We start from the raw sequence: 21,644 nt of genomic DNA on the forward strand, positions 1-21,644 counted from the left end.
TTTTTAAATGAGAAGCAACTTTGAAGTCATCAGTCCTCAAATGTTTTCACTCCTAGTTTAGAGCATATTTGGGTTGTGTGGTCTCCCCTTGAACAAATTTCCCCTTGCATGTGTAGATGATTGCACACTTGCTCACATGCTCTCTCTCCTGAACAGGTCCATATGTTCCCTTTTTACTGGAAGCCAAGCTTCCTGTTCCTTCCCCTCCTCAGAGGGCTCCAGATCTCACCTCAGAGGTACCTGAGTAACCCAGGCTGAAAGAATTTGTAGTGAAGCTTGTCAGCATAATTGATTATTATATGGTATGAGCCACCAAAGACAAGTGAGCCTGCACAGTGTGGAACAAATTTGTATGTAGTACGCATCTCCCATTGGGTCCACCCTGTCTTCCTCCTCTGACATGTTGATTTATATATTTGCAGCTCTTCCCTAATGAATCATGTCCCGTTGTAAGTCACTGGAACCCCCTGCTGAGCACCCTGCCTCTGCTAACACAGGAACAATAAAAAAATCTGCTCTGAATGCTTGGTTCTGCTGGTTGGCCCTAACAGAAATGGTTGAGGATGTCTAATCTTTAAAAGGACAAAAATCACATAAAATGTTTGAGTAGTATTGCTACCTTAAGGAACACGCTCTTGTGACTGCAGATGCTTTGCCTCATGATGGAGTCTAGTCAGAGTGGCTTGAGAAGGGAAGAAATGTAAAGAAATAAAAGCATGTCCCCGCACCTTGGTGGCAGCCTGACATGCTGGCATCCTCTGCAAACCTTCTAACCGTAAAGTGCTTTGAGTGTGAGACTTGCTATAAAATGGGAAGCTAATGACTGTTCTACTTTCTCACAATCTGTTAGATCTCACATGATGTATTTACAGTGTTGAGTGCTCTTGGGAACAGGAAGAGTAGTGTTAGAAAATGCTGGGTTACGGTGATAACAGTGCATGGGAAATTATGCTAAGACCCAATTTGAAGAAATTTTAATCCTGTGCCCTTCCAGTCTGTCTTTCCATCGTAGGTGTCAGTTCCTGATAAATTAAAAGGCCAGAGTTTGGGGAAAATAAAAAGAGAGAAGAAGGCTTAAGAGAGGACTTGAGCTATCCATGAGTAGACCCTTGGCTACTGACATTGAAGGTCCATGCCTCCAGAAGGCTGGCCAAACAGAACATCGAACTGATCAGCCTTCCTTTCTATCCTGTGTACCTAGTTGCATACGTCACATGTTCCTTCATAGCATGTTTCCAGCCACTATCTCTCTTCCCTCTCTTTACCCCGTGTTTGTAGCTTTCTGAAAACCTGGCTTCACCAAATCCATAACTATAACAATTATAAAGGTTGTATAAACCCTCCGCAAGCATCCATCAATCATCTTGACCTTGCTGAACATTGCACTGTAGACTACCAAAGACATTAGCCCACCATTTACAGTACAGCAGAAGCAACAAAAACAGTTATTTGAAGATGGGCCGTGTATTTAGACTGTTTAATTTCAAATACTATTACTTTGTATTTGTGTTTGTGCACCTTGTAGAACCTGGACCCTCAGTTTATTTCATCTGTAAATGGAATGTTAGCATGTACCTTGTTGATGCCTAGATAAGATTAACATGAGTTAAATAAGATAATGCATGTAAAATGTGTAGAGTTCACAATAATCTTATGGTTTGTTTCAAAATTTTCTTTAAAAGTTAAACCTCCAAAAGATAGGAAATCCATGTGCCTGTGTGCGTGTACTGTGGCACGGCTACAGCATAGTGTTGTAGTGGTGCCTGGTGCATAACTGACACCATCTCAGTGAGTACTGGATGGTGAAACATAGTTTGTTATCTTACAATCCCTATTTACCTTAGCATAAATTGTATTTACGTTTGTAGTTGTTTCCATAATAAGAGAAAGGAATAGTAGTTTTGGGCACTTGAGAATTGTAAGGGTCAGCATTTGTCTTTCAGGATCTCTCTGTTCTCTATAAATGTGTCTAGACAGTTCCTTTCAAGTCTTTTTGCTTTTTTTACTGCTGCTTTATTTTTTCATTTTGAATAAATTAGCTTTTAAAACTTCAGTATTTGTTATGTTAAGAAACAAGGGAACTTTCAAAATGTATTTATTTCCATTGTAGAATGTGGAATATTTAGCCCTTTGGGCAGAATATTTAGCAATACACAGCTGTGAAGGACAGCTCTAAAAGACACTGCCAACTGGCTGGAGGAAACCTCTAGGTTCTTCTTTCTCCTGTGAGGGCCTAGAGTAATGGCCTTGTTGTTTACAGGCCAGTGTTCTTGCTAATCCTCTTCCTTGGCCCTTTTTCCTTACCTCGAGGTTTTTGTTTTGTTTTGCTTTTGGTGTTATTTTGGTGTTTTGTTTTGTTTGAAGTGAAAATGAAAATGCTGGTGCAGAACATGTTTTGTTACAATGATATTTTACCAATGATCTTCGCCAAGTATAAAATACTTCAACAGCGTGGGAAGTCTAAGCTAATAGCAGTGGCCAAGGTTGACCTGTTGTCATCTCATAAAAGGAAGAGTTCATCTAAAGTTAATAATCAAGAGGCCTCAGGGTGTTACTTGAAGGGAAGGGGAATAAAACTTAAGTATCTCATAGTGACTATTATTCTTCTTGACAGAGAAATCAAGATTGGTCAGCAGCTTCTGCTATACTACTCCCCTACATATCATTGAACAAAATAAAATTATATCGATATACAAGAATAATGGAATGTGATCTGCTGCTATTTTCTCAAAAACAATTACTAATATAAAACTTTGTATTTCACTTTCCTATGCTGCCTTCTCACTTTAATCATGAAGTCAAGGTCATGGCACAGATTTAAATTATTCCAAATACATGATCAGTTTTCCATATGCTTTCAAAGCTGAATCTATGGCCTCTTCTGTTCATCTCAGATGAATTTATTTACAACAACCATAGCATACTTATAGCATTGCACTTCCACACTCCGGGACAGTTGCATTTGAGAAACATCCACTCTGGAAATACTAAAAGTCAAACAAGAAATTAGAAATAGCATCTGTAATTAAGGAATTATGTTTTGAAAATCCAGTTCCAGATAGTCCCAGAGCACATTATTCATCAGAACAAGTCTCCCTAAAAGGTAAGAAGGAATCAAGCTCAGGTCACTGGACTGAGCCATCTCACTGTCTCATTCTCCAAGGTTTTAATGAGCAAATAAGCTGTGTAATTACTTACATGAATTCTAAAGACATCTAGTATTTTTCTGATTCCCCAGAATTGTATATCTTTTTTTCCGAGACAGTTATAAATCCTGCTTAATTCTTTGGGCTGATGAAGGAGCTTCAGAACGCTTCTCTGTCTACACCACACCTTCCGCCTTTCTGAGAAGTGGAACTTTTTGAAGGCCACTTTCTACATTTGAAGTAGGTCATCAGGTGATTAGAACATCAAATTGGATTCATTTGCTGCATCTTGTTTTTGGAAAAGAGATTTCAAAATATCTAGTCCTCTATACATATATACTTGATAAAAGATTTGGCTTCTGGCCGCCTCTCAGCCTGCTCTTTTGACACTTCCACTCTCCCTTCTTCCTTCTTCCCCATCTTAAAGGACCACTCAGATTCTTAAATCCAATTTTAGTTCATGTGCCCATTGTTTTGCTAACCTAAAGGTCTTTTCTAGTATTCTTGTTCAGCCTATAAAAATTGTTATTTTGGCACTCAATTCAGTTGCAAATTCTTCTTTCTTAACACTGTCCACCCATCTGCCCCAGTACCATTAACTTTTTCAATACCTCTGCTATATTTCAGATAAACTTACTTGTTCATCCATAATTGCTAGTAGGCAGGAATCCTGTCCTTTTTTTTTTTTTTTTGGTGTGGGTGGGGGCTAACTGTTCAGTTAATTCAGTGTTACACACAGAAAAGATAGTTTTCTACTTAATGAATTAGTTAAGTTTCCTTGATCTTCTCTAGACAGCTCTTACCTGGTGGTCAGCACTAACAATTTCAGTAATTGTGTTGTATCTTCACATTTAAAACCACAAAAGGCATTAAAACAGGACATCAAGAAAGGTATGGGGAGGGGTGGACCAAGCGTAGAACTTTCTGAAGGAGTGCCTGTTTGTTTATGCAGTGAGTGGATAGAATAGTTTAAAACTGAAGTTTACCATCTGCCCATGTACCACCAAGCAGATTTCTTTTTCGATAACCCCACCTACACACACACACACACACACACACACACACACACACACACACACACACACTTGTCTAGTACAAATAGCTTCCATCCTGTCACTACTGATGGCCTTTAATCCCGAGCGTCTCCCCATGGAATCAGATTCTAACACTTCCGTAACTGCAGTTTCTCTGTGCTCTTCATCCCTAGGCTGTTCAAGTGGACTACTAGTCTCCTACTTCCTTTACCTTGCTCTGCTCGGCAGCATCTCATTGTATTACGGTTTTCCTTTTCATTCCTCTTTGAATGGTCGATTTCTTGTTGGTCATTTCCTGGTTTTGCTGTAGACGATGTATACTGAGAATACATTGTCAGTTACCTGCTTGTTGTCTTCCTTCCTCAGTGAGGTTCGGAAAGGAATTATATCCCTGTCGTTAAGGAGTATACTGGGCACCTTTTGTGTGTCAGATCCTGTCTCTTCTCAGAAATCTTATGGACTGTTGCGAGAGCACTTAAAAGCATGGGAATGTTATAGAAAACAAATCTAAGATGTTCTGGGTGTTTTTAAACAGGAAGTCCTCCTTCCCCTCTCAATGTGGACTTAGGAAGAATCTTCCAACATGAAAGGGACAATGTCTTCCCTCGGGTTTGAAAGATAAGAAAATGTTTTCCAGGCAAAGGGAACAAAGGACAGAGCATTTTAGACAATAATAAGCCTCTGAAGTAGTCATGGTGATTGAAAGGAGTCCAACATTGCTGAACCTTACAGACTGGGGGTGCGGGGGTGTAGGAAGCCGCCATGCAAAGGGCCTTTTGGGTTGTCTGAAGAACATCTGCTAGCCCAAAAGAGAGTTTGAAGGCAGTGAGAAACATGATCAAATATAGCTTAAAACTGTTTCCTATTTTGTTAAATTTCACATTGTAAAGGCTAGTCATCTTAAGTACAAAGAATACTGCTTGTATTCATGCAGTAGCTACCCGTTCCAAATATATCCAGTACTTAAAAGATTCTCAGCTTCCTGATCACAGTCCTTGAAGGGAGACTACTATCCTAACTGATCTCATCAATGATTATTCATATGGGGGTATGTGTGGGGGTGTGGTTTCGGTTTTGCTCCACCCTTCTGAAAGTACTCTGTATTACCTCATTGAATACAATTTATAAATAACCTACATTGTGTTGTATATTCAGGCCCAGTGTTAGTGATAAGAAGGAATGGTCACTGGATTTTTTTTTAACTACAGTCTAATGGATGAGACAGCCAAGTGAATTAGTGATTATCAGAGTCCACAGAAAAGGACACTGAACGTGTGTCAATTGACACATGTGTCAATGCATAAAGAAAGGGATTCATGTCATAGGAAGAGTATTATAGACAGAAAGAAGATATAGGGGGCATGAAGGGGTTAGCTGGATATAAGCATGAGATGACTGGTAACTTAGGACAGTTAAGTAAGGGATTGCATGGAACTGGAGAAAAGCCTAGGGAAGCCAAAACTAAGCAGGTTTGTATTATAGGATGAGAAAAGAAGCCCCAAATTCTCCCTCTGCATGTCCAAGCATGTCATGAAGCCTACTTGCTGTAGAAAATGTGCCTACAAATACATTTTCAGCAAATGTAAAGGGGTGGTCTATGATAAATGGTTTTATGTTTTGACTTTTTTTTAAGTCCATTAATTAGAATAAAGATAGCCTATGACCGTTATTTCCCGAAGATTCATTGTAGCATTAATATATATGAAGGCTTTCAAGTCTCCCAGTATAGAAACAATTTCATATCACTTTCCAAAGCATGTGAGCATGGAGCCAACTTTCTATGATAGTAATATTTATATTTATATTTATTTTATGAAGCCCAATTTTGGCAAACAGTGGTCTGGGTCTCAAAAACCAAAACAAAAGCAATGCTCTCCATTCGTAAGTTTTATTTCTGTATCTGTGCATTGATTAGGTTCAACTCTAAGATCACCCTCACGTGGGCACAGGTTCTACTAATGAGTTACACCTAAACTGTACGTGAATTACTTTCAGTGCAGAACCAACCAGCTGGTTCTTATCCACCCACTGGCAGTTCAGGTGCTCCTGTATCCCTGCCATCAACTCAGTTGCTTATGCTTCCTAGCAGCTTTCCATTGCATTCTCGGCCTGGGGATTTTTTAACCCCTTGCTTTTGCCATGCCCAGGCTTCATTACCTACTAATAGGTTGTAAGAACTGTGAACTTAGCTGTTTCTAAACAAATATAAATGATTTATAAATGTGTTGAATAGCAATTATAATGAATAAAGTCACCTTTCCTTATTATGAAGCCCTTATACTCACATTGACAAACTTCCAAATTAATACCGCACTAGTAAAGCAGTGGCGATGCTTAAAGAAAAGAAATGCTTAAAGAAAACAAATAAAACCAGGATCGACCTTGTTGAAATTTAATGTTTCCAGCATTTATCTGTCAGAACCACTGATTTGGAAATTGTTGTAACTTCTTGAAAAAGGTAGACCTTTTTCCCCCATAAAAATTCCCATCATTTTGCAGAGTGCAGTTTCATTTTCCTTGAAGAGAATGTAGTGATTGATTATCCAGAGTGCTGTGGTGACAAAGTAAACCAACCAAATAGCTCGGAAATTGTATGTAATCATATAGCATCACATAGGGGCCATGTCGAGCACAGCCATTGGAATTAAATTGTGCATTTCTCGTTAGTCCCTGCTGGTATTTCCTGCTCACCTCCAAAAACTATTCAGTCATCCTTTCTCCTCCAAACTCTTTGTCAGTTCCATTCTTATTGCCCAAAAGCACTGCAGTAGATATAGAACAAACCTCCCTCACCCAAAGAGATTGCAAGCTGCAGGTGGCTGTTTCCCACATCCCGTGCCTATGTGACTTTCAGTGAGAAGATTTCACATTTCCTGTGCAAGCATTCTCTTATTAGTTCTGAAGATGCTGCCGTGGGATGAGCTAGTGGGAGGAAGGATGGGAGGTGAACAAGAGGAAAAGGGGCACGCCAGTTGCCTCTGAGAAGCTGGTAATCTAGCTGTGAAGGCCAGACACACCTGCAAAAGCTTGAGAAGAGTTGCACACTGCTAACTCAGCCAGTGTCACAGTACCAATGCACAGATTGAATGCATGAGTCATGTGGGCCAATAAAGGAGCAATCAAATTATCCTTGCTATTAGTGGACTAAATTGAGTCATAGCAAAGGAAGGGGCTACCCAAGCTACCCGAAGCTGATTATCAATCGTGTAATTGAGGATAGAACCAGGCCCTTTCTCCTAATGATAGAGTAAGCTCCTCATGTTCGTCTTACAGTGCTTTAGAATTGAAGCAGGCTTTGTGAGGATTGCCGAGCTCCTCTCTGCGTTATTAATTGCTGTCCACATTTTGTAGCATATCCTGTGTTCTGAATTGGGATGAGGATTTTAGATGCTTAACGCAGGGACATGTAGCCGGGCAGAATCAATTCCTGTCAGTCACACACAAATACAGAGGAATGGGATTATAGATCAGGGTGAAGCTGCAGTGCTTTAATCTCAAAATCAATACAGAAAAGGAAGTTGAACTTGTGAGGATTCTATAGAGACTGTAATTTGGTTTCCTATGAGGTTTGCCTTACATAATACAATGTTCCTTTCTTCTCTCCTTCTAATTATTTCAGTAGGAATGGGAAGGGGAGGGGAAGGCATAGGAGACAGAAGCTCTTCCACCAAATCATCTGAAATAAGCATACCACTGTAGCTCATACTTCAAGATAATCCCCCATTGTATTGGCTTTTATCTGATCTTTTCATTTTCAGGGAAAATTTATCTAAAATCCTGTCTCCATAGTGTATCTTTAAGCATAATAAAATGCTTCTTTGATTCTTTCCTAGGCCACCATGAGACTGTAAAAAGTATTTTTAATGTTTACTTTTATGACTAACTGCTGTAGCCTGTGTGATTTTATTTTAATAAATATATAACAAACTCTTTATTGACCAAAGGATTCCAGGCTGCTAGACATTCGATTAATATTTACTTCAGTGTGATTCTGCTCCTGTTGCAAAAGTTGTGAAATAATGGTTTAAAACACTGAGCCTTTTCTCAAAGATTTAGGACTTATTGAATGTTCCTCTTTTCAGACCTAACACTAGCTTGCTGCACCGTGCTCTCGCTTCAAGATGGTTTTAGGATTGTTAACTTTGGAAGTTCTTTGGTTCAATTTTAAAGTCATAGTCTATATGTGCCCTTCTTCACCTATGCTGACAACAGTGCCATCATTTGGTTCTGGACTCGCCCTCAAGAGCCTTCCTGTGAAAAGAGCTATTGGAGGCTGCTGACAGCTGTACGAGTCAGGTAGAATGGTGTTTGCAGGAGACTGTAGAGCCCACAACAACCTCTCTTCTTAGGCTCCAGCCATGCCTTGAGCAGTTTAGTTTCACCATGAGATTCCACCATGGTGTGCAACCTCAGCACATGCCAGAATCAACCCAGCCAGTAAGTTATGGATGGACATCTCCAAAGTGAGCAAAAGCAGCCTTCCTCTCTGGAAGTTGTCTATCTCCTTCAGTTGTCATGGTAATAGAAATAAATGAGAAGCACAATGAACTCATGGAAAAATGATGGAGTGTGGTCAGAACTCAGGACCAGTATTAAAGCAGAATGGAAGGAAAAATGAGCAGAGCCTAGGGCCCTTGCTTTCCTGTCTCCTCAGCCTGTTTGCTCTGCTTTTCATGGACAGTCATTACAGGGGTGCTGAAAGGGTTAACTAAGCTAAAGCAAGTGAAGTGCTAGTGTTGTGCCCTGTACTTGTAAGAACCCTGGAAACACTCATGATAACCTGAGTACTATGTGACTTTCAAATGATACAACACATGCTACAAACACCCTGCAAGCTGTAAGGCATGACCCAAATGTTCCTTGTTGTTATTAATACTGTGGTAGCTTTGAAGTGTAAAATAAGTCATAGAAGCCTTTTTCTTTTCATTGCCTCTAGGAGATCTTTACTCAAGTAGTAATGAATCCCGAAGGTGATAAATAAGGTGCCTATTCACTATGAACAGTCTTTCTTAAAACCAAAAAAAAAAAAAAAGGTTCCAGTCATGGTAACAGGAGCCTATAATCCCAGAGCATGGGAAATAAAGGTAGGAAGGTCATTAATTTAAGCCATTCTGGGCTGTCTCATAAGTTCAATGCCTACATGAGCTACATAGCAAAACTCAGTCTCAAAATCAGCAAGGAATAGGAATGTTGTTCAGGGAGGCAGTGCAAAATTCTGTTTTCCATCCCCAGCACCACTTTTTAAAAAGAATGAAAAACCATTTACAGAGATATCGATAGATCCCATGAACAAAATCTTATGAAAATCCCTACCCTGTGCCATTTCTGAGAAAATGCCTTTCAGGTCTTTGAAAGACTAGCTCTGTGAGAGGTACTTTTTTCATTGTTGATTTTAATCCATATGTTTAGGTGCCACAAACCCTCAGGAAGGCCAGGTGCTGTCACATCCTTCCAGTTGTGCTTGCTTCTCCTGTACGTTATTTCTAAATAGAAATCTCATGATTTCCGTGTCTTCTCCTTTTATTCATTTCCAGAGCACCATCATCGTGGAGAAGACAGTACAAGACCTCATGAACCTGATGCATGACTTGAGTGCATATTCAGATCAGTTCCTCAACATGGTGTGTGTGAAGCTACAGGAATACAAGGACACATGCTCCACAGCCTACAGGTAGGCGCTAGTGGGAATGCTGACTCAGGGTGGAGCCTGGTAGTGGCTCAGCCTGGCAACACTGCCTTTCTTGCCTATCCCTGAGTTTGTCAAAGGGCATGACAACAAAGAGCACCATAGAGATGGTATCTTAGGTCCTTACACAGTTGCACTGGCAAAGAGAATGAAGGGAGCAAAGGCAGACATTTAAGATGGCCATGATGGCTCAGCTCAGGGGTCAACTCTGATTTCCATCGGAACCTAGAAGTACAAGATGTGTCTTCCTCAAGGAAACTTCAGGTCTTAACTAGTCCACTTGGTGAGTAAAAAGATCCTGATAACATAGTGATTTAAAACTCTTAATGCTCTATCCTACAAAGTTTTTCTCACTCTTCCAAACATATTCCTACTGACATTGATCTGAACCCTACCTACTGTCAGAAAAGGACAATTACACCTGGTATTAGCATCAGTTGAAGGGAGAAAAACTCTTGTGTGAACTTGAAACCTGTTAGACCTCAGATCTCTTTTTTCTGGGTTCAACGAATCATCTGGAGCTCATGGCAAGATTATAGCACTTCACACAGAAAACTAATAATAGGAACAAATTGCAGCCTGGTTGGCAAGGCTTGAAACAATTGCAAAAAAGAGAGAATTAAAATAAAATGCTAAAGTATATGGGACATGTAATTAAGGATGGGGAGGGCCAGTACAATCCGTAGTCATAATCTGTGTGAAATCCCACAGAAAAGTGATTACAGACAGGTATAATTTTGCAGAAGGTGATATATGTTCTGGACAGATGACATTCATGGAAGTGGAGAGAATCATCAAGGCATTGCAATAGAGGAAAGGGCACACCAACCCAGTGGCCTGGTACTGGGAGGAGACAATAAGAATTGCCCAAGCAGGAAGTCATAGGTGATAATGTTACCTAGGAAGAGGGACACTGACCAACAAAGGGTATGAGACAACAAGATTTCGACATGTAGATATTCTGAGAGTTCTACAAAAATAAGGAAAACAGTAGTCTGAAAGAGCGATTTCACTCCCGTGAATGCAAGCCTCCTCACCCCAACAGGAAGTATAAAAAGCCCTTATCCACATTGAGTTGTGCTCCCAACTATATTTACTCTTTGTATTCGTCAAAATCAACATGTTAGATTCAAATCATGTACTAATAATATTTTTATATCAATACAGACCAAATAATCATCATGGTAATCCAGAAATATTAAAATATATTCTTGTGGTAACAAAATGTAAATTTTAATTTTAAAACAAGTGTATACAAATTTGCTTTGCCAAAAATTACAACCTAATAAGCAAATGTTTCAAGCATAAAAATGTACTCCATACAATAAAACTCAGTGAAGAAATAAAATACAAATGGTATTCAAAATAGGGGAAAAATAAGATCCATAAACGGAGCTTTTAGTATCTTTATAAATATCTAGTGGAAGTTTTCAAATCCATGTGAGATTGAGATTCCGTTAAGTACATTTTTTATTAGATATTTTATTAATTTACATTTCAAATGTTATCCCCTTTCCTGGTCCCGGCCCCCAAAACACCCTATCTCATCCCTCCCACCCTGCTTCTATGAGGGTGCTCCCCCACCCACCCTCTCCTGCCTTACTGTCCTGGCATTCCCCTACACGGGGCAGCCAGCTTTCACATGATCAAGGGCCTCTTCTCCCATTGAAGCCAGACAAGGCCATCCTCTGTTACATAATGCAACTGGAGCCATGGGTCTGTCCATGTGTACTCTGTGGTTGATGGTTTGGTCCCTGGAAGCTCTGGGGGTTCTGGTTGGTCAATATTGTTGTTCTTCAATGGGGTCGCAAACCCCTTCAGCTCCTTCAGTCCTTTCTCTAGCTCCTCCATTGGGGTTCCAGTGCTCAGTCCAATGTTTGGCTGCCAACATCCCCCTGTATTTGTCAGGCTCTGGCAGAGCCTCTTAGTAGACAGCTATATTAGGTTCCTGTCAGCATGCACTTCTTAGCATCATCAGTAGTGACTGGGGATGGTGTCTGCATATGGGATGGATCCCCAGGTGGGGTAATCTCTGGATGGCCTTTCCTTCAGTCTCTCCTCCACACTTTCTCTCCATATTTCCTTTAGATAAGAACAATTCTGGGTTAAAAAATTGGAGATGAGTGGGTGACCCCATCCCCCAAGTGGGGACCTTGCCTAACCTCTGGATATGGTCTCTAAAGGTTCTCCCTGCCCTTTCATGGCATTTCAGCTAATCTCATCCTCATTGAGTACTGGAGGCCTCTTGCTTTCCTGCCTTCTGGGACTTGCTGGTGGATACCCCCAGTCCCCTATCCCCCTCTGCTAAACACCTCTGTTCAAATTCCTGACCCTCTGTATATCATCCATGTCTCCTCCTATATGTGATCCTGCCCCCCTTCCCCCCTCCCTCTCCTTTCTTCCTCCCAAGTCCCTCCCACCCTTTATCTCCCATGAGTATTTTGTTCCCTCTTCTAAGGAGTATTGAAGCATCCACGTTTTGGACTTCATTCTTCTTGAGCTTCATTTGGTCTATGAATTATGTCTTGGGTATTCTGAGCTTTGGGGCTAGTATCCACTTATCATTGAGTCCATGTGTGTTCTTTTGTGACTGAGTTACCTCACTCAGAATATTTTCCAGTTCCATCCATTTCCCTAAGATTTCATGAAGTCATTCTTTTTAATAGCTGAGTAGTACTTCATTGTGTAGATGTACCATATTTTCTGTATCCATTCCTCTGTTGAAGGACACTTGGGTTCTTTCCAGCTTCTGGCTATTATAAATAAGGCTATGAACATAGTGAAGCATATGTCCTTATTCTATGTTGGAGCATCTTTTGGGTATATGATATGCCCAGGAGTGGTATAGCTGGGTCCTCAGGTAGTACTATGTCCAATTTTCTGAGCAACCTCCAGACTGATTTCCAGAGTGGATGTACCAGCTTGTAATCCCACCAGCAATGGAGGAGTGTTCCTCTTTCTCCACATCGTCACCAGTCTTAGCCATATTTGATCTTAACCATTCTGACTGGTGTCAGGTAGAATTTCAGGATTGTTTTAATTTGCATTTCCCTGATGAGTAAAGATGTTGAACATTTCTTTAGGGGGCTTCTCCACCATTTGATAATCCTCAGTTAAGAATTCTTTGTTTAGCTCTGTAGCCTATTTTTTAATAGGCTTATTTGACTCTCTGGAGTCTAACTTCTTGAGTTCTTTGTATATATTGGATATTAGCTCTCTATTGGATGTAGGATTCTTAAAGATCTTTTCCTAATCTGTTGGTTGCCATTTTGTCCTAATGACAGTGTCCTTTGCCTTACAGAAGCTTTGCAATTTAATGAGGTCCCTTTTGATTATTGTTGATCTTAGAGCATAAGCCATTGGTATTCTGTTCTGGAAATTTCCCCCAGTGCCCATGTGTTCGAGGCTCTTCCCCACTTTCTTCTATTGGTTTCAGTGTATCAGATTTTCTGTGGAAGTCCTTGATCCACTTAGACTTGAGCTTTGTACAATACAAGGAAATAATAATGGATCAATTTGCATTCTTCTACATGCTGACCTCCAGTTGAACTAACACCATTTGTTGAAAATGCTGTCTTTTTTCCACTGGATGGTTTTAGCTCCTTTGTCAAAGATCAAATGACCATAGGTGTGTGAGTTCATTTCTGGGTCTTCAATTCTGTTCCATTGATCTAGTGTCCAGTACTCTTCAAACTGTTCCATAGAATAGAAGCAAAAGGAACACTACCAAATTCTTCCTATGAAGCCACAATGACACTTATACCTAAACCACACAAAGACCCAAGAAAGAAAGAGAACTTCAGACCAATTTCCCTTATGCAAGTATGAGTATCCATGCAAAAATACTCAATACAATTCTCACAAACTGAATCCAAGAGCACATCAAAACAGTCATCTACCACGATCAAGTTGGCTTCATCCCAGGGAAGAAGCAGGGATGGTTCGATATACAGAAATCCATCAATGTAATCCACTGTATAAACAAACTCAAAGAAAGACACCACATGATCATCTCATTAGATGCTAAGAAAGCATTTGACAAAATTCAACACCCCTTCATGTTAAAAGTCTTGTAAACATCAGGAATTCAAGGCCCATACCTTAACATAGTAAAAGCAATATACAGCAAACCAGTAACCAACATTAAACTCAATAGAGAGAAACTTGAAGCAATCCCACTAAAATCAGTGACTAGACAAGGCTGACCACTCTCTCCCTACTTATTCAATATAGTACTCGAAGTCCTAGCCAGAGCAATCTGAAAACAAAAGGAGGTCAAAGGGATACAAATTGGAAAGGAAGAAGTCAAAATATCATTATTTACAGATGATATGATAGTCTATTTAAATGACCCCAAAAAATCCAACAGAGAACTCCTAAACCTGATAAACAATTTCAGCAAAGTGGCTGGATATAAAATTAACTTAAACAAATCTGTAGCCTTCCTCTACTCAAAGGATAAACAGGTTGAAAAAGAAATTAGGGAAATGACTCCCTTCATAATAGTCACAAATAATATAAAATACCTTGGTGTGGCTCTCACCAAGCAAGTGAAAGATCTGTATGACAAGAACTTCAAGTCTCTGAAGAAAGAAATCAAAGATCTCAGAAGATGAAAAGATCTCCCATGCTCACAGACTGGCAGATTAATATAGTAAAATGACTATCTTTTCGAAGTCAAGCTACAGATTCAATGCAATCCCCATCAAAATTCCAACTCAATTCTTCCTAGAATTAGAAAGATCAATTTGCAAATTCATTTGGAATATCAAAAAACCCAGGATAGCACAAACTATTCTCAACAATAAAAGTGCTGGGTTTTTTTTTTTTATTTTTACTTTAAAAGTAGTAATTAAAGCTACTTAGGAAACAATGAGATTTAAATATGTATTGATTAAATCAACTAATTCATATATCTGTCACCTCATATAAGTTTTTAATGTGTGTGATGTGAATATTTAAAATCTATTAAGCAAATTGTGGGCAGGAGATGTTGGTTTGATTTGGTTCGGTTTTTCAAGGTAGTGTTCCTTTGGGTAGCCTTGCTGTCCTGGAACTCAACTCTGTAGACTAGGCTGGCCTCAAACTCAGAGATCACCTGCCTCTGTTTATAGAATGTTGGGATTAAGGACATGAGCCACCATTCCCAGCCAAATTTTTAAAATATGTTGAATTTAATGGAGGTTATGTCCTTGAGCAAACACCCCCTTTTCCACCCCACCCACAACTCAAGTAACCACCTTTTTACCCTCTACGTATCAGGATTTAAATTGTAAAGATTCTGCATCTAAAAGAAAACGTGATATTTCTGTTCCTAATCTTTGAAACATTTAAAAAAGTGATTTTTACAAATGTATTTATTTATGATATGCCAAAAGGCCTGACTTTTGCAAGTATTTACATTCATACCAAAAACAACTGTATGTCAGCTTTAATATGTGGAGAGGAGACTGTAGTTTTACAAATTATTTTAGTGAGTACACAAGTTGCCGAAGCCACTGACCTAACATATTTGTTTGAAATTGGAATTTCTGACTCACTGCAAGGGTGTTCTATTTTTGGGGAAATAAATTCCTAAGTGTTTTACCAATGTGTCACCTACCAAATGAGAATTTTAAAACATTTTAAACGTTGAAGCTTCAATTTTAAGCAATGAAATATTTTAAAATAATGTTTTAATGACATCTAGTTTATGTCTCTGTGGAACCACCATTAGTTTAAAGATTTTTTTAAATATACATATGTCTAAAAATCACAAAATAATTTCTCAGCAAAACAGTGCTGATGGCTTTTACTTACAGTCGCATTACAGTAAATAACCTATAAAGAAGTCATTAGTTCTACAGGCTCAATTCTACTGATCGGTACTTTACAGCATTGTCGCTTAGTGACAGGAAAGTCTTACGTTCCCAGGGTGTGGTACCCTCTTCATTTCCTCTCATCGTTGTGGACTGGAAGCCAGTGTGTATTAGTCAGGCTTGGGGCACTACTGTGGTTTGGACACTTACCCTGCGTAATGAGAAAGTTTATTCCGGCTCACATCTGGGGCTCTGGTCCAAGACGAGGTGCTCTCATTGCTGAGAGCCTCTTACAAAGGTTTTTCTATCAAAGCAGAAGTGCCCAGTGAAGCCAGCAGTTTGCATCTTGAACCAAGAAACAGAGAAACATCTTGAGACCAGGCTAACACAATTCCTTTTGAAAACACATACTCAAATGCCGCTTCTTTTTATTAGAGTGAAATCCTTTTTATTCCTTCCATATGAAAATATCGCATTTTTATGAAGATAATTATATGAAAATCTTCATAGTTGTGAAAATAGTTGTTTTATTAAAAAAAATCTTGCATATTTGTGAAGATAGTTATTGTGGTTCATTTCCAGTTCATTATGGTCCATTGTGGGACATTTCCTGTATCTAATAAGCTTTGGGTCTAAACCATCCCAGTCGTTACTCTCCATTGTCATTGGCCTAATATTATCCATCTTAAAAAAGACTCCCCCAAGCCTAGACTGGTCACTGAGGTGTGTTCTGCATGATAAAACAGCATCATCACATGTCCTCTTTAGGAGCCAAGGCTAGCCCCAGTTGTTTTTGTATCCTGTCGTTGCACTGGGTGGTGCTTCACAGGGCCTCCACCATGATTCACACTCTGTGTGTGTGTGTGTGTGTGTGTGTGTGTGTGTGTGTGTGTGTGTGTGTGTGTGCATGTAGAGTTAGTCAATCACAGAAAGTAGAGAAAGTAGTGTGTGCCAAGGAAATGGAATGATACACCACAGTATCGGTTGTGAGAAGAAACACAGTGAAGCATGGACGGGCCAGGCCACAGGATTACATTCCTAATATGCCAGGGCAGGCAAGGATTCCAGAAGGATGTGAATGGGTTTGAAGAGGAATGAACATGATTGAAACAGAGAAGCTTAAGCAGGGTAGGATGGATCTGTGGCAACATCCAAGTGGTTGGGAGATTAGAACGGGAAGAGCAGGTGAATGAGTGTGGGCAAGCCGGGGACTCTGGAGTACAGGCTCGGGGGTTCTTGTTTTAAAGTTAGGCAGTATGGATTGAAGGTAGAGGGGAGTAGCCGGTGCAGGGAGGTCTCTCTTCTGCTTTTTGTTGGGGTGGATTGGGGAGATAAGAGCTTGCTTGTTAGGGATGAAGTTGGGGAAATGGAGAGGTAAGATCTGTGCAGCCAGGCCACTGATGTCTGGGGAGGCCAGGGAAGGGTTTAAGAGAAACAAGGGTGAAAGCTTCTTTCTCCTTTCGACTGTGGTAACTTTCTAAACATAGATTCAAATCTCACACCCACCCATTGCATGGGATGTTATTTTTAACTCCTCATCTGGGTCTATTGAGGTATTTTTGCATCCTCATTCTGTCATCAGAAATTCTGAACTAACCTCTAAGTCTCATGCCTCTTGAGCTTGCCTTCTTTATAGGAAAACAACCAATAAACAGTGTAAGTTGAAAACTTAGTGCTTCCTCTTCTGCCAGCCTTGCCAGGTGAGCGTGTACGTGTTATACATTGTTTGTAGATGGGGCCCCACTTTGGCTCAGGAGCAGGCCCTAGAGCCAGTGTGAGTGCCAGTTTGTACCTACTCACTACATGACTTCAGACAGCACACAGCCTCTCCGCCCTAACCCCCTTTCCTAACAAGGGGAGGGGGACGTGTTCTGGAAAGACCAAGCTTTACCAGCTTCTCACCAAATGAAATGCAGCCCAGCCTGCTCGGCTGCGATATTGATGATGGTGGTCAGTCCCTGTCTGGCCCACAACAGCCCCTATTTGTCAGCCTCTGCCTTTTCAGAAACATTTTTCTTTCAGGTGCTTCTCACCCTGGCCTTGTACTTTTAATTTTGTGAGTTTTTTTTTTATTTGATTGGTTTGTTGGCTTTTGGTTTTTTTAGTGTTAGTTGTAGAGACAGTTGTGGAACTTAATGTGTAGCCTAGGAAGAGCCCCCTGCTTCATCCTCCAAAGTACTATAGGCTTGTGCCACTGTGCATGCAAAGCCTAAGCTCTTGATGCAGCTCCCCCTTCAGCATCTACCCAAGACAATGTATGCATTCAACATGGATAATATTCTGTTTGTCACCCCAGTCCTCTCATCTTTTACTTTTAAATTCCGAATAAAGTCCTACTAAGGAAAAGAATATTGCAGATCCAGGAGCAAGTAGACAGGGATGTAAATTTGAAGGGTCAGAAGATATTCACATGGGCACGGGAAGGAGGCACTTGGCTGTAGTCATCGAAAGGAGAGAGCTCCTGCTGGAGAGAGGTAGGTGGGCGTGGTATTTGAAGCTATGGTACTTGATGAAACCTCCTTGGGGTAAGCATAGATGGCCAGGGCATAGATGACAAAAGCCTACACCTAACAAGTTTACCAAATGCAGAGTAAGTGTCAAAGGGACCGAGAAGCAACAGCCAGTGAAACAGGGAAAAATGTAATGTGGAACCAAGCAAAGGATGCAGAGATGAGCTGGGTGAGATGCTGGGTCTGGTCAGTGTGCACTGAGTGGTGTCTTTTGCCCAGTGGGTTGCTGGTAGCCTTCACATGAGCTGTTCTTGTAGGGTACTAGGCTACTAACCAGAGTGGGATAGATGAGAAAGGAAAATATAGATAGAGAAAGTATAAATATAAGCTAAGCACTAATTTGCAGATAGTGCCACTACAAAGGGCAACAGGAACGTGGTGGTTGCTAGAGAGCCAAGATCACATGGAGGTTTGTTATACTTGGTGTGTCATTTCCAAAGAGGAATGCTTACATCTCTATATTTAAAAACCATCTGGTAGAGAGAGAAAGTTGTTGGTATATGAAACAAAGGGAGACTCTGAAGTTGTATTGGGAAAGAAATAGGTAAGGGTGGGATCTTACACACAGGCAGAGTGGTTGGTTTTAGGGAGAAATGAGAATAGTTTTGTTCATTTGAACTCTTATGATTAGGGATTCAGTTATTCCTCTGCATTTATAGTTCCCAAGACACCTGTGCGCACCATCTACTATGTATCATATTTATTAACTGTGGGGGATGGTATACACATGTGCATATACTGTGGTACTCATATCATCATCAGACGACAACTTATGGGATCAGTTCTTTTCCTTCAACCCTGTGAGTTCCCAAGCTGAAACTCTGTTGTTCTGGCTACTTTTATGTCAAGCTAAAGTCATCCAAGAGTAGGGAGCCTCAATTAAGAAAATGCTTCCAAAGGAAGGGGATGTGGGCAAGCCTGTAGAGCATTTTTTTAATTAGTGGTTGGTAGGGAGGGCCCAGACCACTGTGGTGCCTCTCCTGGGATGGTGGCCCTGGGTTCTGTAAGAAAAGAGGCTGAGTAAGCCAGGGGAAGCAAGCCAGTAAGCAGCAGCCCTCCATGGCCTCTGCATCAGCTTCTGCCTCCTGGCTGCAGCCCTGTTTAAGTTCCTGTCCCGACTTTTTTCTGTTATGATGTGGAAGTGTAAGCCAAATAAACCCTTTTTTCCCCAACTTGCTTTTTGGTCATGGTGTTTCATAGCAGCAGTAGGAATCCTAACTAAAAGACATCAGGTCATCGGGCTTGGCAGCACTTGACCTCCTAAGCCAATGTCCTATTTCTTTTAGAACACAGTCATTGCTTTGGGTTCTTAGTCTATGGCACTCCTAAAAAAGTATCTTGATTCTTTTGTCTAAGAGACTGACCTGCTGTGGAAACAAACTAACACACACACACACACACACACACACACACACACACACACACACACACACACACGTGGGGGGAGAGGAACAGAGACAAAACCTCCAGAATGATATCCACTTCTTCTTTCCCACTGTCAGATTATTTCATGCACATGGTTTCCTAGGAATAATGCACACAGCTCCTGAATTATGGGTCTAACTTTAGTTCATCTATGATTGGAGAAAGCAAATCTATAAACCTTTGAAGGCAGCTACGTAAAAAAAAAAAAATCTTTATACTTGTTTTACATGGCCATGTGTGTATGTTCTCCACACACACCCGCATGGAGTGTGTTTCTGTGACTTACTCAGGTTTTTCGGGGTTTGGGAATGAGTGTTTTCTTCTTGAGTGGCTCTGAAGATGCAGTGTCCTTACTTCCTCTCTTCCAGTCTGTTGCCCTCCCCCGGATTGGCACCTGCTGCGGAGTAATTAGGGCAGTCCTAATTTGGACAACCAAATCCTGATTACAGTGAGAGGGAAAACAGGAAATGTTCTAGTTTTGCTGCCAGCAAATGACTGACTTAAATAGAAAGCCGTGTACAATTCAAATCATCTAAAATGCTACCACAGTAGGGAGGGCAGGAGGGAGGAAGCAGGGAACCATTGCAGTCTGACTTCTCCCACATGATTCTCAGCAGATCTAGCACCGGAGCTGTCAAATCCCTAAGCTCACAACGCCCTCTGCCGAGAGTCAGTTGTCTTCTGAGCTCTCCAGAGAACCTGAGCAGAGCCGTGGGTTTAAAGCTCTGAGGAAAGGTCAGGGACATCTCACTCGTGTGAGCACAGTGCTCAAGAGAAAGACTGCTCTGGAATGATGTCATGACACGTGCTTGGGATACAGATGTTCCGTACATGGGAAAGAAGAACTAGAAGTGTTTTCCTTAATTAGTCACACCCCTTGGAGCTTCAAGTAAACTTAGTTGTGAGTTCTGAAATGTGCTATGTTACCAATCAGACAGTCTGTCTATTACTCTGCTACCTCCAAGCCAAATGCTCTCTCCCCATGTTTGTCCTCTTTGCCCTGAGATTCAACCAGCAATTCCATCTGTCCTCGAAGAGTCATTTAATGCTTGGAAGTCACAGTTTTCTAAAGTTTCTCTTCATTCTAATTTAGTATCAGTTCATTAATTTTTCTCCAGTGGCTGGTAGAGTGCACACACACACACACACACACACACACACACACACACACTCTACCATAATGTTGAACCTGGTAGAAAACACAAATAAAACCTCTGCTGTAAACTCAGAAGTCCCATTGATATCAGACCCAGCAAACTACTGAGGGTTATGAGCAGCTGGGGACTCACCTTTCAGCCGTTCACTGCGTCTTCCTAAAGGAGCCAGAAATCATGCTAAATTATGAAGACACCTTTGCAACATGACACACTTGCAAGCTGAACATGGACTCAGTGAACTGCTGCAGAACTTGACTAGCATGCAAAGGGCCCTGGCTTTGATCCCAAGCACTCCAGAGTGCTAAGGGGCACACTTGGTAAAGGATGCTGACAACAGATCCAGCTCGGGGATGATACCTTGTTGGCCCCTTGGCATGTTTGTTGAATAAATGAGGAAGTCTTCACTACTGAATGGGAAGAACAACTTGCAGTAAAGCAGAAGGGATGAATGGATGCATGCGGGAAAGTGAGTAAATAGTAACAAGCACCGGACTGCAGACAGGTAACGAAGGGAAGTTTGACATTTTCCCATTTTGTGTCCTAGTACTACTTGACTCCTATATGGTGAGGTGGACAGCATGGTCCAAGAACAGTTATAACATCCATTGTGTTGACCAGCAAAATGAAATGGACATTCATGGATGCCTTCAGACTCAGAAAGTACTTCACTACCCCTGCATAATCTGTAGGATTGAGAATAGAATCGAGTTTGCCTTGAGCTTTTCCAACCTAATGAAATATAAACAAAAAATAACCAACAACAAAAAAATCAAAACAAAGTTGTGAACCCTCAGCACAGGACCACCCATCTCTAATCCTCCTCGGTCTGTGCAGACTGTCTCTCCCACCTGCTTGGCTCATGCAGCTCTAACACGCAGTGTATTGGTT

The 21,644-nt window shown here is 40.8% G+C and overlaps 1 protein-coding gene across 1 annotated transcript in view; it reads left to right on the plus strand.

Annotated features, from left to right (window-relative positions):
* The window catches only part of Exoc4 (exocyst complex component 4), a 776,646-nt gene that overhangs the window by 597,032 nt on the left and 157,970 nt on the right, over positions 1-21,644 (plus strand). The window contains 1 exon segment of the mRNA NM_053875.1: positions 9,715-9,851. Coding sequence (NP_446327.1) covers positions 9,715-9,851 — 137 coding nt within the window.

This window comes from Rattus norvegicus, chromosome 4, assembly GCF_036323735.1.
Source record: "Rattus norvegicus strain BN/NHsdMcwi chromosome 4, GRCr8, whole genome shotgun sequence".
Taxonomy (NCBI): domain Eukaryota; kingdom Metazoa; phylum Chordata; class Mammalia; order Rodentia; family Muridae; genus Rattus; species Rattus norvegicus.